The sequence below is a fragment of the Bos indicus x Bos taurus genome, chromosome 11 (genome assembly GCF_003369695.1).
Source record: "Bos indicus x Bos taurus breed Angus x Brahman F1 hybrid chromosome 11, Bos_hybrid_MaternalHap_v2.0, whole genome shotgun sequence".
In the NCBI taxonomy this organism is placed as follows: domain Eukaryota; kingdom Metazoa; phylum Chordata; class Mammalia; order Artiodactyla; family Bovidae; genus Bos; species Bos indicus x Bos taurus.
In genome coordinates, this window is record NC_040086.1 from 104188883 (window position 1) to 104201510 (window position 12628).

Below are 12628 nucleotides of genomic sequence, written 5' to 3' on the forward strand. Positions count from 1 at the left end.
GGGGCTGGGGGAGGGTGGTCCTTGGGCGGGGGGGGGGGAGCGGACGCCTGTGCTCAGAGCCTGGCTTGGTCCTGGTTGGGTTGGGGGCTGGCTCCCTGGGGCTCTTCTCGCTCCCCCCGCCCCCCGTGCCCGTCTCTTTCTGCCCCCTGCCCAGCTCCTGCCTGGGGCCCCTCCCCACGCTCCCTTGCCTCTGCTGGGCTTCCTGCTTGGCCGGGCCTGGTGCCCTCCTGGCCCCCAGGATGTGCAGCCTGGGCTCTGGACCCCAGCTTGGGGCCTGCTTGGACCCCGCCCTGCTGGGCCCTGCAGGTTCGGGAGAGTGGTGGAGCCTCCCAGCTCTGCTTTCCGAGGGTTGGGGGTCCGCTGGCCGCGAGGCTGTGAGGCTCGCCTTGGGCTGGCATTTCCTGTCGCCTCCCCCGCCTTCCCTGGCAGAGGCCGGAAGGGAGTTGGTGGGGGTTCCCCGGCTTCCTTCTGGAGGGCCCGGGCGGGGAGGGAGGCAGGAGGGTCCTGGAGGGCTTTCTGGAGGAGGGAGCCTATGCAGTTGGGGGCTGTCGGCTGGGGGAATGCCCCCCGGCCCCCAGAGGGAGCCCAGGGCCTCCTGCTTGGCCATGCCCGAGCTTGCATACAGCTCCACGGGGAGCTCACCACCTCAAGAAGCAGCCTGTGCTTGTACCATGGGAACAGTCTCTGACTTTGCTGAGTGTGACCTTGCACCCCTGCCCCGGGGCCCTGTGGGCACTGCTGTGCTCTGGGCGCTGAGCCTTCTGGGCATTTCGTCTCTGCCCCGTGGCATCTGTTTCTGGCCCCCAGATGTTTGCGTTTATAGCGTCAGTTTTACGGCCTGAAACGCTTTCTGTGCCAAGAAGGAGGTCAGTCCCTCACCCTGCCAGGCAGGCCTTCCTGACCCGAGCCTGGCAGCTCTTCTGCCCCTCTGCCCGGGTCGGGGCTGCCTGCCTCTTCTTGGAGTTCCCTGTGTACTCCCGGCCCGGCCTCCATCTGAGGCCGGGTCTCACGGATTGCTGCTGGTCCCCAGGGGCCGGGAGGGCGTCAGCGGAGGGCGGTCCTGGGCCCGGTCCAGGTTCTGGGCAGGGAGATTCGGAAGTTGGGCTTTGCCCCTCCCCCGGAGCGGCCTGGGTCCTCGTGGGTGGGAGGGTTGGGCGTCAGCAGCTCCCAGGGTGGGGTCTGGGCCTGAGCCTTGAGCCCTGCAGCCCAGGATCAGATAGACATGTAGTGACCGCTGGTGGCAAGGCCCCTGTGAGTCCAAAGTGTGACTTCAAGAAGAGCCCTTATCGTAGCCACTGCTTATCGGAGGGTGGGACACGTACTGGCCCGGAAGAAGCAGGCTCCGTACACGTGGAGCAGGGGGTGTTCAGGCACTTTTCTTTCTAATGTTCCCTGCCTGGCCGGACTCCAGGAGACTCCAGAAGATACACCCAGGGCATTGTCACCCAGGCTCCAGGAAAGTGTCCACTGTGGCGTTGTGTGCCAACAGGAAGGGCCCTAAGTGGGAGTCTGGGGGCCTTGGGGGTCGCCGAGGTGGCCTGGGCTGGGGTGGCCCCTCCCCGGGGCCCGTAGCCCCCTGTTCTGGAGCGGTTGGTATACGTGTGAGCCTGGGAGCCGGCCTGGGGAACCAGGCCCTCCCTTCACATCTGGAGGGTGGGCTGTACCCAGGACCGCTGCCCCCCCGTCTCCTCTTTCTCCCAGTGCCCCCCTTCCTGGTGCCAGGCTCTCCCGCCCAGTTTTCCAGCGCCTGGCTCCCCCTCCTCGCGGTTCTCATACTTGGGGTGCCGCCTGGCAGCTGGCAGCCAAACAGGCCACTTCCCTCCTTCCTTCCGGCCAGAGCTTTCTCCTGCCTCTCCCGCCCCTTCCTGCCAGGGAGCAGCAAACAAACAAGCAGGCCAGCAGTCAGGCCCCGCAGGCCCAGCTCACACCCGCGAGTGTCTGCAGCTGTGGGAGTGGGGAGCTCTGCGGCCCTGCCCCGCGGGCATGGCCAGCCAGCAGCAGGGGACCCCCCGACCCTGCCATCTGCACTCCACCCCTTACAGGCAGCCGCCTCCGAGAAGCCCCTTTGTCTTCTCCTCCAATCTGAAACTCTCCAGTGCCCCAGGCTGGCCAAGTGGAGGTGGGGAAACTGCAGGAACCCTAGGGTGACGTCTCCCTCTTGGCTTCAGACCCCAGTCTCGTTTCCAGAGGAGAACAGTGGGCGGCTCCCCTCAGGAGGCCAGGCCCTCGGGCTTCTGGATGCGGAGGTCGGAACGCTCACGTGATCTGTGGCCCCAGCGGTAGCTGCTGTGCTCTCTGGGGACGATGCCTGCAAAATGGATGTTGTAATGTCCATCTTGCTCCCCCTGCCCCTGTCCCCTGGAGGTTAGAAAGGTGCTTCTCGGGACTCAGTGACGGGGAGGGGCCTGTGCTAGCCTGCACCTTGCAGCGTGGGCTGAGGCAGGGTTCCTCACGCAGGGAGGGGGCGGCGAGGGCCGGTGAAGTGGGCATCCCAGGGGCCGTGGGGAAAGAGCAGTGACCGTGGGCCTGGGGGCAGCTGCAGGTTTGGGTGAGTGTGCCTGCTGCGCGTTTCCTTGTCCATCACAGGTGGGTGGACAAGGTCACGGGCCTTCACTGAGGTCAAGGGTGTGCAGCCAGACCTCGTGTCTGCTTCCCTTCCTGCATCCTGCCTGCTCTCGCCAACCCCTGGGGAAGATCTCTGGATACACAGGTTACAGGCATCCTCTTGTGGGTCATGTGTGAAAGTCGCTCCATCGTGTCCAACTCTTTGTGACCCCATGGACTGTACAGTCCATGGAATTCTCCAGGCCAGGATACTGGAGTGGGTAGTGAAGTCGTTCAGTCGTGTCTGACTCTTTGTGACCCCATGGACTGTAGCCTACCAGGCTCTTCTGTTCATGGGATTTTCCTGGCAATAGTACTGGAGTGGATTGCCATTTCCTTCTCCAGGGGAATCTTCCCAACCCAGGGATCAAACCCAGGTCTCCCTCATTGTAGACAGACGCTTTACCGCCTGAGCCACCAGGGAAGTCCTGCTGGAGTGGGTAGCCTATCCCTTATCCAGGGGATCTTCCTGACTCGGAAATTGAACCCAGGTCTCCTGCATTGTGGGCAGATTCTTTACCAGCTGAGCCACAAGGGAAGCCCAGGAATACTGGAGTAGGGTAACCTTTCCCTTCTCCAGGGGATCTTCCCGATCCAGGAATGGAAGCAGGATCTCCCGCATTGCAGGTGGATTCTTTACCAGCTGAGGTGTCAGAGAAGCCCCCTGATGTGGGTGCTATGCTATGCTAAGTCACTTCAGTCGTGTCCGACTCTGTGTGACCCCATAGATGGCAGCCCACCTGGCTCCCCTGTCCCTGGGATTCTCCAAGCAAGAACACTGGAGTGGGCTGCCATTTCCTTCTCCAATGCATGAAAGTGAAAAGTGAAAGTGAAGTCGCTCAGTCATGTCCGACTCTTAGCGACCCCATGGACTGCAGCCTAACAGGCTCCTCTGTCCATGGGATTTTCCAAGCAAGAGTACTGGAGTGGGATGCCATTGCCTTCTCCCCTGATGTGGGTGCCGGAAGCCTAATGGCTCATAGGGCTGGATTGCAGTTCCCATCTATGCCAGTAGGTGCCGCCATCTGGACCTAGACTCCATAAGCTCTTACTTTCAGTGAAACGGTTTATGCTCCTTTCTGTGAATGGCGAGGGTTTTCGATGAGGCTGTCTTGCTGGTGCAGTGGCAGATGGGCCCTACTCCTTGGCGTGGAATTCAAGGCCCCCTTGTCATGCCCCTCCTCCCTCAGAGGGCAAGTGAGGGACGGGGTGCCCAGCAAGCTGGGGGCTGCAGGAAGGAAATGGGTAATAGCTCCCAGAGAAGGGGGTCCTCAGGGTTGGCAGAGCCTCCTGTGTGCCTGGGGGGGGACCACCCCACTCTGTGGGCTGCCCAGCACCTCCATGGACAAGTTCAGAAGGCCCTGGGTGAGAGCTCGGCTCTGGCCAAAGTCGGGCCTGCCTGGCTGTGCCTGGAGGTGGAAGTGTCCTGCAGCGTGTCCCCAGGACTGTTGGTACTGGTGACTGATGTGGGGGGGAGGACTTGGGGGTGATGCCCAGACAAGGCTTCTTCCTGTTCTGAGCCTGGCGCTCTGAGCACGGCTGCTGTCAGGTTCGGGCACGCGAAATCCTCCTGGGGTTGTTGGGTGGTCAGGCAGAGTGTCCCCCCAACCTGGGGGTGCCTGGAGAGGGTCACTGCATTGCACCCCTGGCCTGCTCGACTTGTCAGAAGCTTGTGTGATCACCGCAGGCCTGGCTGGAAGACCCAGAGACCGTTTTTCAGATGGGAAGGCTGAGGCCCCGGGCGGGGTGGGGGGTGGGGTCCTGGTATGCTCAGGGCACCCTGCCAGACAGAGGCAGGGTTTGCTGTGGCCTGCAGCTCTGGCTCCAGCGGCCGTGTTTGGGCCTCTTTGAGTTCCCGTGGTCTGCTCAGGCCCTCGGGCGGCAGTTTCACCCCAGAGAGCCTTCCTCCTGTAGAAGCTTCTCGCTGAGCCCTCGGGGTGGGGAAGGGAGGCCCAATTAGTGCTTGACGGGACTTGGAAAACCCTGGGATGAAAGACCGGTGTGTGGGAGGTCCGGGCCTCTCACCGCAGCCTCTGTAGGCTGCCTGTCTCCAGGCCTGGCGCACGCCCGGGCCCCTCCACCAGGCCCACTAGGAAGCTCCCCGCCCCCGGGCCACAGGCCACCAGGCCCCGGGCACACAGGACGTGTACCTCTCCAGGGCCCCGTGTGTTAGAGGGCCTGTGGGCGTGGTGTCTCGGCCACCGCTGCTTGGGCCCCTGAGCAGGCCTGTGCGGTGTGCGGGGCCCACCGTGCGTGCGTGGTTGGAAGGACGCGGGGCCTCAGTTCCCCGTCTGTAAAATGGGGTCAGGGGACCTGCCGTTTACCTCGCAACTTCACTCGCTCATCCACACTGAGCAGAGGACACGGACTGTTCTGCTGCACGGTGGGTGTGGTGGAAACGTCAGCTTTCACCTTGACCCCCTGAGTAGATGGGCAGAGAGGCTGGCAACTCGGGGCCACCACGCATTCCAGGTGGATGGGCTTGGGGTGCTGCGGGTTCGAGGGGCAGCCATCTGGCCTCCCTGCCCGGGTAGGCTGTCAGCCTGCCCTTCCTACGTCTGCCTCGGGCCCAGCCTGAACCTCAGAGTTGGGCCAGGTGGGGCTGGTGCCCAGAGGGGAGCTCCGGGTGTGCCTGGCCGGGCCTCCCTGGCCAGCGGGGCCCTGTCCAGGGCAGTCCCTTGCCATTCACGACCTGGCGTGGTCGCTGTGGCCCAGGGGGTAGTGGGTCGCCGGTGTGGGCTCCTGACCAGCCTCCTGTGGCTTCTTGTCTTGCAGACTTCTCCACGCAGGTGAACTCCTCCTCCCTCAGCTCCCCCACGGCGCGCAGCTCCATGGCCGCCCCCTCGCTGCACCCCTCCCTGGGGCCCAGCATCGGCTCCTCGCTCGGCTCTCCGGGACAGCTGCACTCACCCATCAGCACCCTCAGCTCGCCCATCAACGGCATGGGCCCACCCTTCTCGGTCATCAGTTCCCCCATGGGCCCGCACTCTATGTCGGTGCCCACCACACCCACCCTGGGCTTTGGCACCGGCAGCCCCCAGGTAAGTGCGGGGAGGAGCCTGGGCCAGGGGCAGGGCCTGGACTAAGGGGCGGGGCCAGCGCCAGGGGGCGGGGCCTGACTTTACCTGCACCTTCTATGTTGGCTCAGATAGTAAAACGTCTGTCTACAATGCAGGAGACCTGGGTTCGATCCCTGGGTCGGGAAGATTCCCTGGAGAAGGAAATGGCAACCCACTCCAGTACTCTTGCCTAGAAAATCCCATGGATGGAGGAGCCTAGTGCAGGCTACTGTCCATGGGGTCGCAAAGAGTCAGACACTACTGAGCGACTTCACTTTCGCTTTCACTTTCTATGGCCCCTGGGAAGCAGGTGCCATCACTTAAACCTTCTGTCTCTGGAAGCAGTCTCAGAGATGACCTCCTGGGCTTGGTGGTCTCCATGGTCGAGTTTGCTCAGATGCTTCTCGGAACAGTCTGTCTTTTGGGGTTGTGTCCAGATCAGGAGGCAGCTGGCGCCTGGCAGAGCCAGCTCTTGTCTGGGAGACCCCTGAGGCCTGGTCCACCACCCACCCCCACCAACCCGCCCAGTGTGGGTGCTTCTTGTCTGAACACCGACAGAGCTGCCCGGGGTGCCCAGGGCCCCAACTGCTCATCTTGTCTCCTGGCTCTGATGGTCTCCTGGTGGGATTTTTTGCTGAATGCCTGGGAGTTCTGCTTGAATCCCAAGGGTTCTCCTTGTTTCTGGGGCTCAAACTGTCCTTCCTGACAGAGCTGAGTTCCCCTTTGCTGCATGTCATTCATGTCTGGGATCAGCTGTCATCTTTGTGGAGGAAGGTCCCAGTAGAGAAAGGCCAACCCCACAGGGGGAGGCCCCCCATAAAGGAAGGCACCCCCACCCCAGTAGAGGAGGCCCCCATAGAGGGAGGATCCCCATAGAGAGAGGCCTCCCATAGAGAAAGCACTGCCCCCATAGAGGGAGGTCCCTGTAGAGGAGGGCCCACCAGTAGAGGAAGGCACCCCCACCCCAGTAGAGGAGGCCCCCATAGAGGAAAGCCCCTCCCATAGAGGAGGCCCCAGTAGAGGAGGCCCCCATAGAGGAGGCCCCCGTAGAGGAAGGCCTGTCCATCAAGGAGGCCCCAGTAGAGGAGGGCCCTATGACAGGAGCTCTGGGAGCTGTCTCCCTGAGGGGGGCAGGACAGCCGTCTCAAGAGGGACTCCAGCACAGGCCCCCCTGCCCAGAGACGTGTGGCTAACGGTGTCAGCATGTCCCGCGGGCTCCCTGCTGCCCGGGAGCAGCTGCCTCCAGGACTCTCCACTCCTGGGATGCCTTGAGGTCTGGAGCCTGCCCCCTGCCTGTCAGCTAGGCCTGTCCGGAGCTGGTCTCGGTGGAGCCCCCCTCTGGCTCTCCAGGCCCCTCATCAGCCCCTTTGTTCCTGGGGAGCCCATGCTCCCTTGTGTCCGGGCCTTCCAGAAGCAGACAGAAGGCTGGAGGGTTGGTGCGAGGGGTCTCAGCTGCCTTCCTGGGCCTGACCGTGTTCTTTGTAGCGTAGCCACCACACCCCGATCCTCGCTGGCTGCAGAGTGCCTGCTGCTCAGCGAGAGGCAGACGAGGCCCGACCTGCACCTGTCCCCTGGGAACTGGGCCAGAGGCAGCACCTGCTGGCTCTCAGGCCTGCGAAGCTCCTTGCTGCCCCCTGGCCTGGTACCTGCCCTGCACGCCTCCAGGGCTCATGTGCGGAGGAGCCTGGGTGCGAGTCTGGAGTGGGGGCTCTGCGGGGTAGGGCCCGAGGGTGTCAGTGATGCCCCAAGCTTTGGGGTTAGCCTTTCTGGGGGGGCGGTGCTGGGGGGTGCAGTGGTGCCCCCAGGCCTTGGGGTTAGCCTGTCTGGGGGGGCGGTGCTGGGGGTGGGGGTTCGGGGCCTCGTCTGTCCCAGTCTGTTGCCGCCGGCACGCGATGGGTGCTTGTTGAGTGCAGGTGCTTGTGAGCGAGGAGCCGCAGGTCCCGAGCCTGATGCCGGGGCTCAGGGAGTGGAGGGGGTGGGTGTGTCCCCGGACGTTCGCCGCGACCCACCGCTCAGCTGTCCGCCTGTCCTTCTGTAGGTCAGTCGGGCCGCAGGGGGCTTAGCCGCGGTCCGAGCCCTGGGATCAGCCTCTGGCCACCATTCCTGGGAAGGCCTTAGTCCCCACCACCCTGCCCCCCATAACTCCTTCCCTGGGAGCCGAGTTCAGCTTCTAAGCTTCAGCAGTTTGTCTTAAAAACTTGGGGTTCCCCATATTCATGGAAGTGTGGGTGGAGTTCGGGGGGGCATCCCCCCACCTCCGCCTCAAAACCACAACCGCGGAGTCATGGGGCCGGAACCAGTGAGGCAGTCTGACTCCTGCTGCTGGCGGGGATGGCCCCCGACTCGACCGCGCCCTGCAGGGAAGTGGATGCGGGCGGTGCTGGGGGCTCTGGGCAGAAATGGGCCGGGCCGCAGGCACCGTGGGCTGAGCTGCCCCTCCTCTCCCCTGGTTCAGGGGCTCCATCAGCCCAGGGGGCGTTCCCCACCTCAGCCCAGAGCTCGCCTGCAGTGCTAGGCACGTGTGGGCACCTTGGCGCCCTGGCCTCACCACCCTGATCAGCCTCCCTGGGCAGGACCCGCATGGGCCCTGCCTGTCCTTGCTGTGGGCACCACGGCCATGAAGCTGCGTCCACCAGGCCATGTGTAGGGGTTTGCCCCCAGCCTTGATGGGCAGGCAGAGGCCGGTGGGGTCCAGGGGCCTCCCACCCCATGCTGACGGGGGTGATCGGCTTCACCCGCGAGGGCTGGAAAGGAAGGGTGTGGTGGGCGTGGACGAGGGGCGGCGAGAGACAGGAGATCACTGAAGGCTCCGCAGGAACTGAGGTGAATGCCAAGGATGTGAAAGGGGAAATGGGATGGGCCCCCACCCTGGGCACACCACGGAGCCGCCACTGATGCTGACCATACCTGAGGGCTCCGTCCCTGGTGCTAAGGCCCGCCTCAGGTTATGGAGGGCGGACACCGGTCCCGAGGGCCTGCCTGTGGTGGCCTGGGGGACAGGACAGGTGGCCCCTACTCACCCAGCATGGTTTGGACAGCCACAGAGGAAGTGCCCGAGTTCCTTTCCGGGGTGCTGCCCAGCGGATCCAGCTGTTCAGTGTTGCAGCCGGGCTCCCACAGCCCGCGGGAGGCCTCGGGCCCAGCCTCTGGCCCACACAGTGTCCTCAGGGCCCCTAGGGCCCTCCCTTGGCCTCTGCTGCTGACTGGCCACCCCGGCCACCCCAGTCTCCTGCCCTTTTCCCAGCAGTCCTTTGGTGTGCCCTTCTCCAAGCATGTGCTTGGCGGCCCCCTCTGGCTGGGAGCTGCCTTCCGTCCTCTGCGGCCCAGCCGGCCTGGGGCTGGCCCCCGGAGGCCCCAGTAGTCCTGCAGAGGCTGCTTGCTGTGCCCTGAGCTGGGTTCAGGAGCTCTGCTGTCAGCGCGGCCCCCAGATTGCTCTGTCATCCCAACGGCGACTTTCGGACGGAGACACTCCTGTTTATCCGGTTTTTACACAAGAAGCCTCAGGCCCAGGGCGGTTAGATAATTCCCCCAAAGTCACTCAGGGAACGGAGGAGGCAGAACCCTCATGGTCAGCTGTGGCCGAACCCCCACCTCCTGGCGAGCCCCACGGGCTGGGCAGGGGGTGTTCTCCGTGGCCTTGGGTGCCTGGCCGGGTGCTCGGTGGATGGTCTCGCGGCTCTGGGCTGGCCTGGGGCCCTGGACACCCTTTCTGCAGCATGCAGGGAGTCCCTCAGACTCCCAGAGGCCCGAGCTCACACCTGCGTCACCCCTTAAAGCCGTGTGCCCCTGGCTGGCCGCTGCATCCACTCTGGAGGTGGGTGGGCGGCTCTCCCCGCTCACTCAGGGCTTCCCATGGGGTGCAGCCCGATGGCACTCGGCAAATAGCCGAGGCCCCCGCTGAGTTGACCGTCTTCTGGGAGATGCTCCTGAAGCCTGCAGACTGTGCTGGGGGGTGGGGGGTATTCTTGGAGGCAGTGGGGTTCTCTGGACACCCCTCACCCCTCCCCTTGGGTCCTGACAGCCCCACATGGCCGGAGCTGGCCTCCCGGCCTCCCTGCAGCCCCCTGAGTCCCATGGGCTTCAGCGTCCTCAAGGAACCAGGTGGCCACCTGGGCAGGCGAGCCCAGACGTCCAGGGCTGGAAGAGCCCCTGCAGGTGCTCAGCGAGTGCTCTGTGCACGCTGAGCACCAGCTCCTCCTGTCCTGGGAGGAGGGGGATGGGAATCGGGGCCCACAGGGAGGGAAGGGGGTGAGGCTCCCATGTGCAGGAGGAGCCCAGCCCGGGGAGACCCGGGGGCAGCGCGGCGGCTGCGGTCCGTCCAGAAGAGCTGCAGGACCTGACTTCCGCCTCGGTCAGGGCTTTGCAGAAGTGAGGGTGCTGGGGGGCTGCCGGCTGGCGCCCTGGCGCCTGTGGGGTGCGGCTGGCTTGCAGGGTGTGGTGGGAAGCACCCCTGGGCCCTGGGCGCTGAGGGGAGAGCTGGGGTGGGCGCAGCGGAACCAAAACTGCTGTGTCACTGCCGCGGCAGCTGTTGCCACGGTGACCGGTGAGTTTCCCACGCTTCCTCCTGGCGCAGCGTCAGGATGGCGGGAGGGGCGGAGGGGGTGTGTGTGTGGGTGAGGATGTGTGTGTGTGTGTGTGTGTGTGTGTGTGTAAGGATTGTGTGTGTGTGTGTGCGTGATGGCGGGAGGGGCGGAGGGTGTGTGTGTGTGTGAGGTGTGTGAGGATATGTGTGTGTGTGTGAGGATTGTGTGTGTGTGTGTGATGGAGGATGTGTGTGTGTGAGAGGTGTGTTTGTGAGGATATGTGTGTGTGTGTGTGTGTGTGAGGATTGTGTGTGTGTGTGTGTGAGGATTGTGTGTGTGTGTGTGTGAGAGGTGTGTGTGTGAGGATATGTGTGTGTGTGAGGATATGTGTGTATGTGTGAGGATATGTGTGTGTGTGTGAGGATTGTGTGTGTGTGTGTGTGTGATGGAGGATGTGTGTGTGTGAGAGGTGTGTGTGTGTGAGGATTGTGTGTGTGTGTGTGTGATGGAGGATGTGTGTGTGTGAGAGGTGTGTTTGTGAGGATATGTGTGTGTGTGTGTGAGAATTTGTGTGTGTGTGTGAGGATATGTGTGTGTGTGTGAGGATATGTGTGTATGTGTGAGGATATGTGTGTGTGTGTGAGGATTGTGTGTGTGTGTGTGTGATGGAGGATGTGTGTGTGTGAGAGGTGTGTGTGTGTGAGGATTGTGTGTGTGTGTGTGATGGAGGATGTGTGTGTGTGAGAGGTGTGTGTGTGAGGATATGTGTGTGTGTGTGAGGATTGTGTGTGTGTGTGTGTGATGGAGGATGTGTGTGTGTGAGAGGTGTGTGTGTGATGTGTGTGTTTGTGTGAGGTGTGTGTGAGGGTTGTGTGTGTGTGTGTGTGTGTGATGGCGGAGGATGTGTGTGTGAGGTGTGTGTGTGAGGATATGTGTGTGTGTGAGGATTGTGTGTGTGTGTGATGGAGGATGTGTGTGTGTGAGAGGTGTGTGTGAAAGGTGTGTGTGTGAGGTGTGTGTGAGGTGTGTGTGTGTGAGGATTGTGTGTGTGTGTGTGTGTGATGGCAGAGAATGTGTGTGTGAGGTGTGTGTGTGAGGATACGTGTATGTGTGAGGATTGTGTGTGTGTGTGTGTGTGATGGAGGATGTGTGTGTGAGGTGTGTGTGAAAGGTGTGTGTGTGAGGTATGTGTGAGGTGTGTGTGTGAGGATTGTGTGTGTGTGTGTGTGTGATGGCGGAGGATGTATGTGTGAGGTGTGTGTGTGAGGATTGTGTGTGTGTGTGTGTGTGTGTGATGGAGGATGTGTGTGTGTGAGAGGTGTGTGTGTGAAGTGTGTGTGTGTGAGATGGCAGAGGATGTGTTTGCGAGGATTGTGTGTGTGATGGTGGAGGTTGTGTATGTGTGTGTGAGGTGAGTGTGTGAGGATTGTGTGTGTGTGTGAGATGGCGGAGGATGTGTGTGAGGATGTGTGATGGCGGAGGATGTGTGTGTGTGTAGGGGTGCTGTTTCCTCCCTCTCTACTCGGGTTGCAGGATCTGAGACCGCCACCATGCCGTGTGTGTGTGTGTGTGTCCGTGTGTGTGTGTTTGAGGATTGTGTGTGTGTGTGTGAGAATGTGTGTGTGTATGTTAGAATGTGTGTGTGTGTGTGTGTGAGGTTTGTGTGTGTCTGTGTGTCTGTGTGTGTATTTGGTGTGTCTGTGTGTGTGTGAGGGTGTGTGTCTGTGTGTGTGTGTAGGGGTCCTGTCTCCTCCCTCTCCCCTCCCTCCTCTCTGGGGTCAGGCTTCGGTGCCCATCCATGGGTTGGGGTCCCTAAAGCGCCCGCCACAACAGCGGGTCCCAGAGCTCTGGCTGACCGCTGGGGGCAGCACCCGGGGGTGGCAGGCAGTTCTCACTTAGGCCGACGAGGGGCAGGGGTGGGAGCCGGGTCCTCCGAGCCTGGGGTTCCTTGGGAGCTGGGGCTCTGGGGGCAGGACGGCCTCCTCCAGCCTGGCCAGGCCGACGGGGTGGACATCCTGCCGGGCTCCGTGGGGCTGGGCCTGCCGGGCCACAGGGCTGGGGGTGGGCGAGGCCCCCTCCGAGCCCCGGTTTCTCTCTCCGTGGAGGGGGGCGTGGCAGCGCCTTCTTTGCCCCGCGGATGCCCCGCAGCGCCTGCCAGGGCCGACCCCGCTTTCCCTCCGCAGCTCAGCTCGCCCATGAACCCCGTGAGCAGCAGCGAGGACATCAAGCCCCCACTGGGCCTCAATGGTGTCCTCAAAGTGCCGGCCCACCCCTCAGGGAACATGGCGTCCTTCACCAAGCACATCTGTGCCATCTGCGGGGACCGCTCCTCAGGTGGGCCTCCGAGGGCGGGGCGGAGCGGGGCTGCTGGACACCCCCCCCCAGGGGCGGGGCGGGGCGGGGCGGGGCTGCAGGACCCGTGCTGGTGCTGGGGTGGGGGGT

At 63.0% G+C, this 12628-nt stretch overlaps 1 protein-coding gene across 2 annotated transcripts in view; it reads left to right on the plus strand.

Annotated features, from left to right (window-relative positions):
* Positions 1-12628, plus strand: part of RXRA (retinoid X receptor alpha) — a 93465-nt gene that overhangs the window by 59900 nt on the left and 20937 nt on the right. For both annotated transcript variants that reach the window (XM_027556850.1, XM_027556851.1), the window contains exons 2-3: positions 5380-5645; positions 12370-12520. In XM_027556850.1, coding sequence (XP_027412651.1) covers positions 5380-5645; positions 12370-12520 — 417 coding nt within the window. The remainder of the gene's footprint in view (positions 1-5379; positions 5646-12369; positions 12521-12628) is intronic.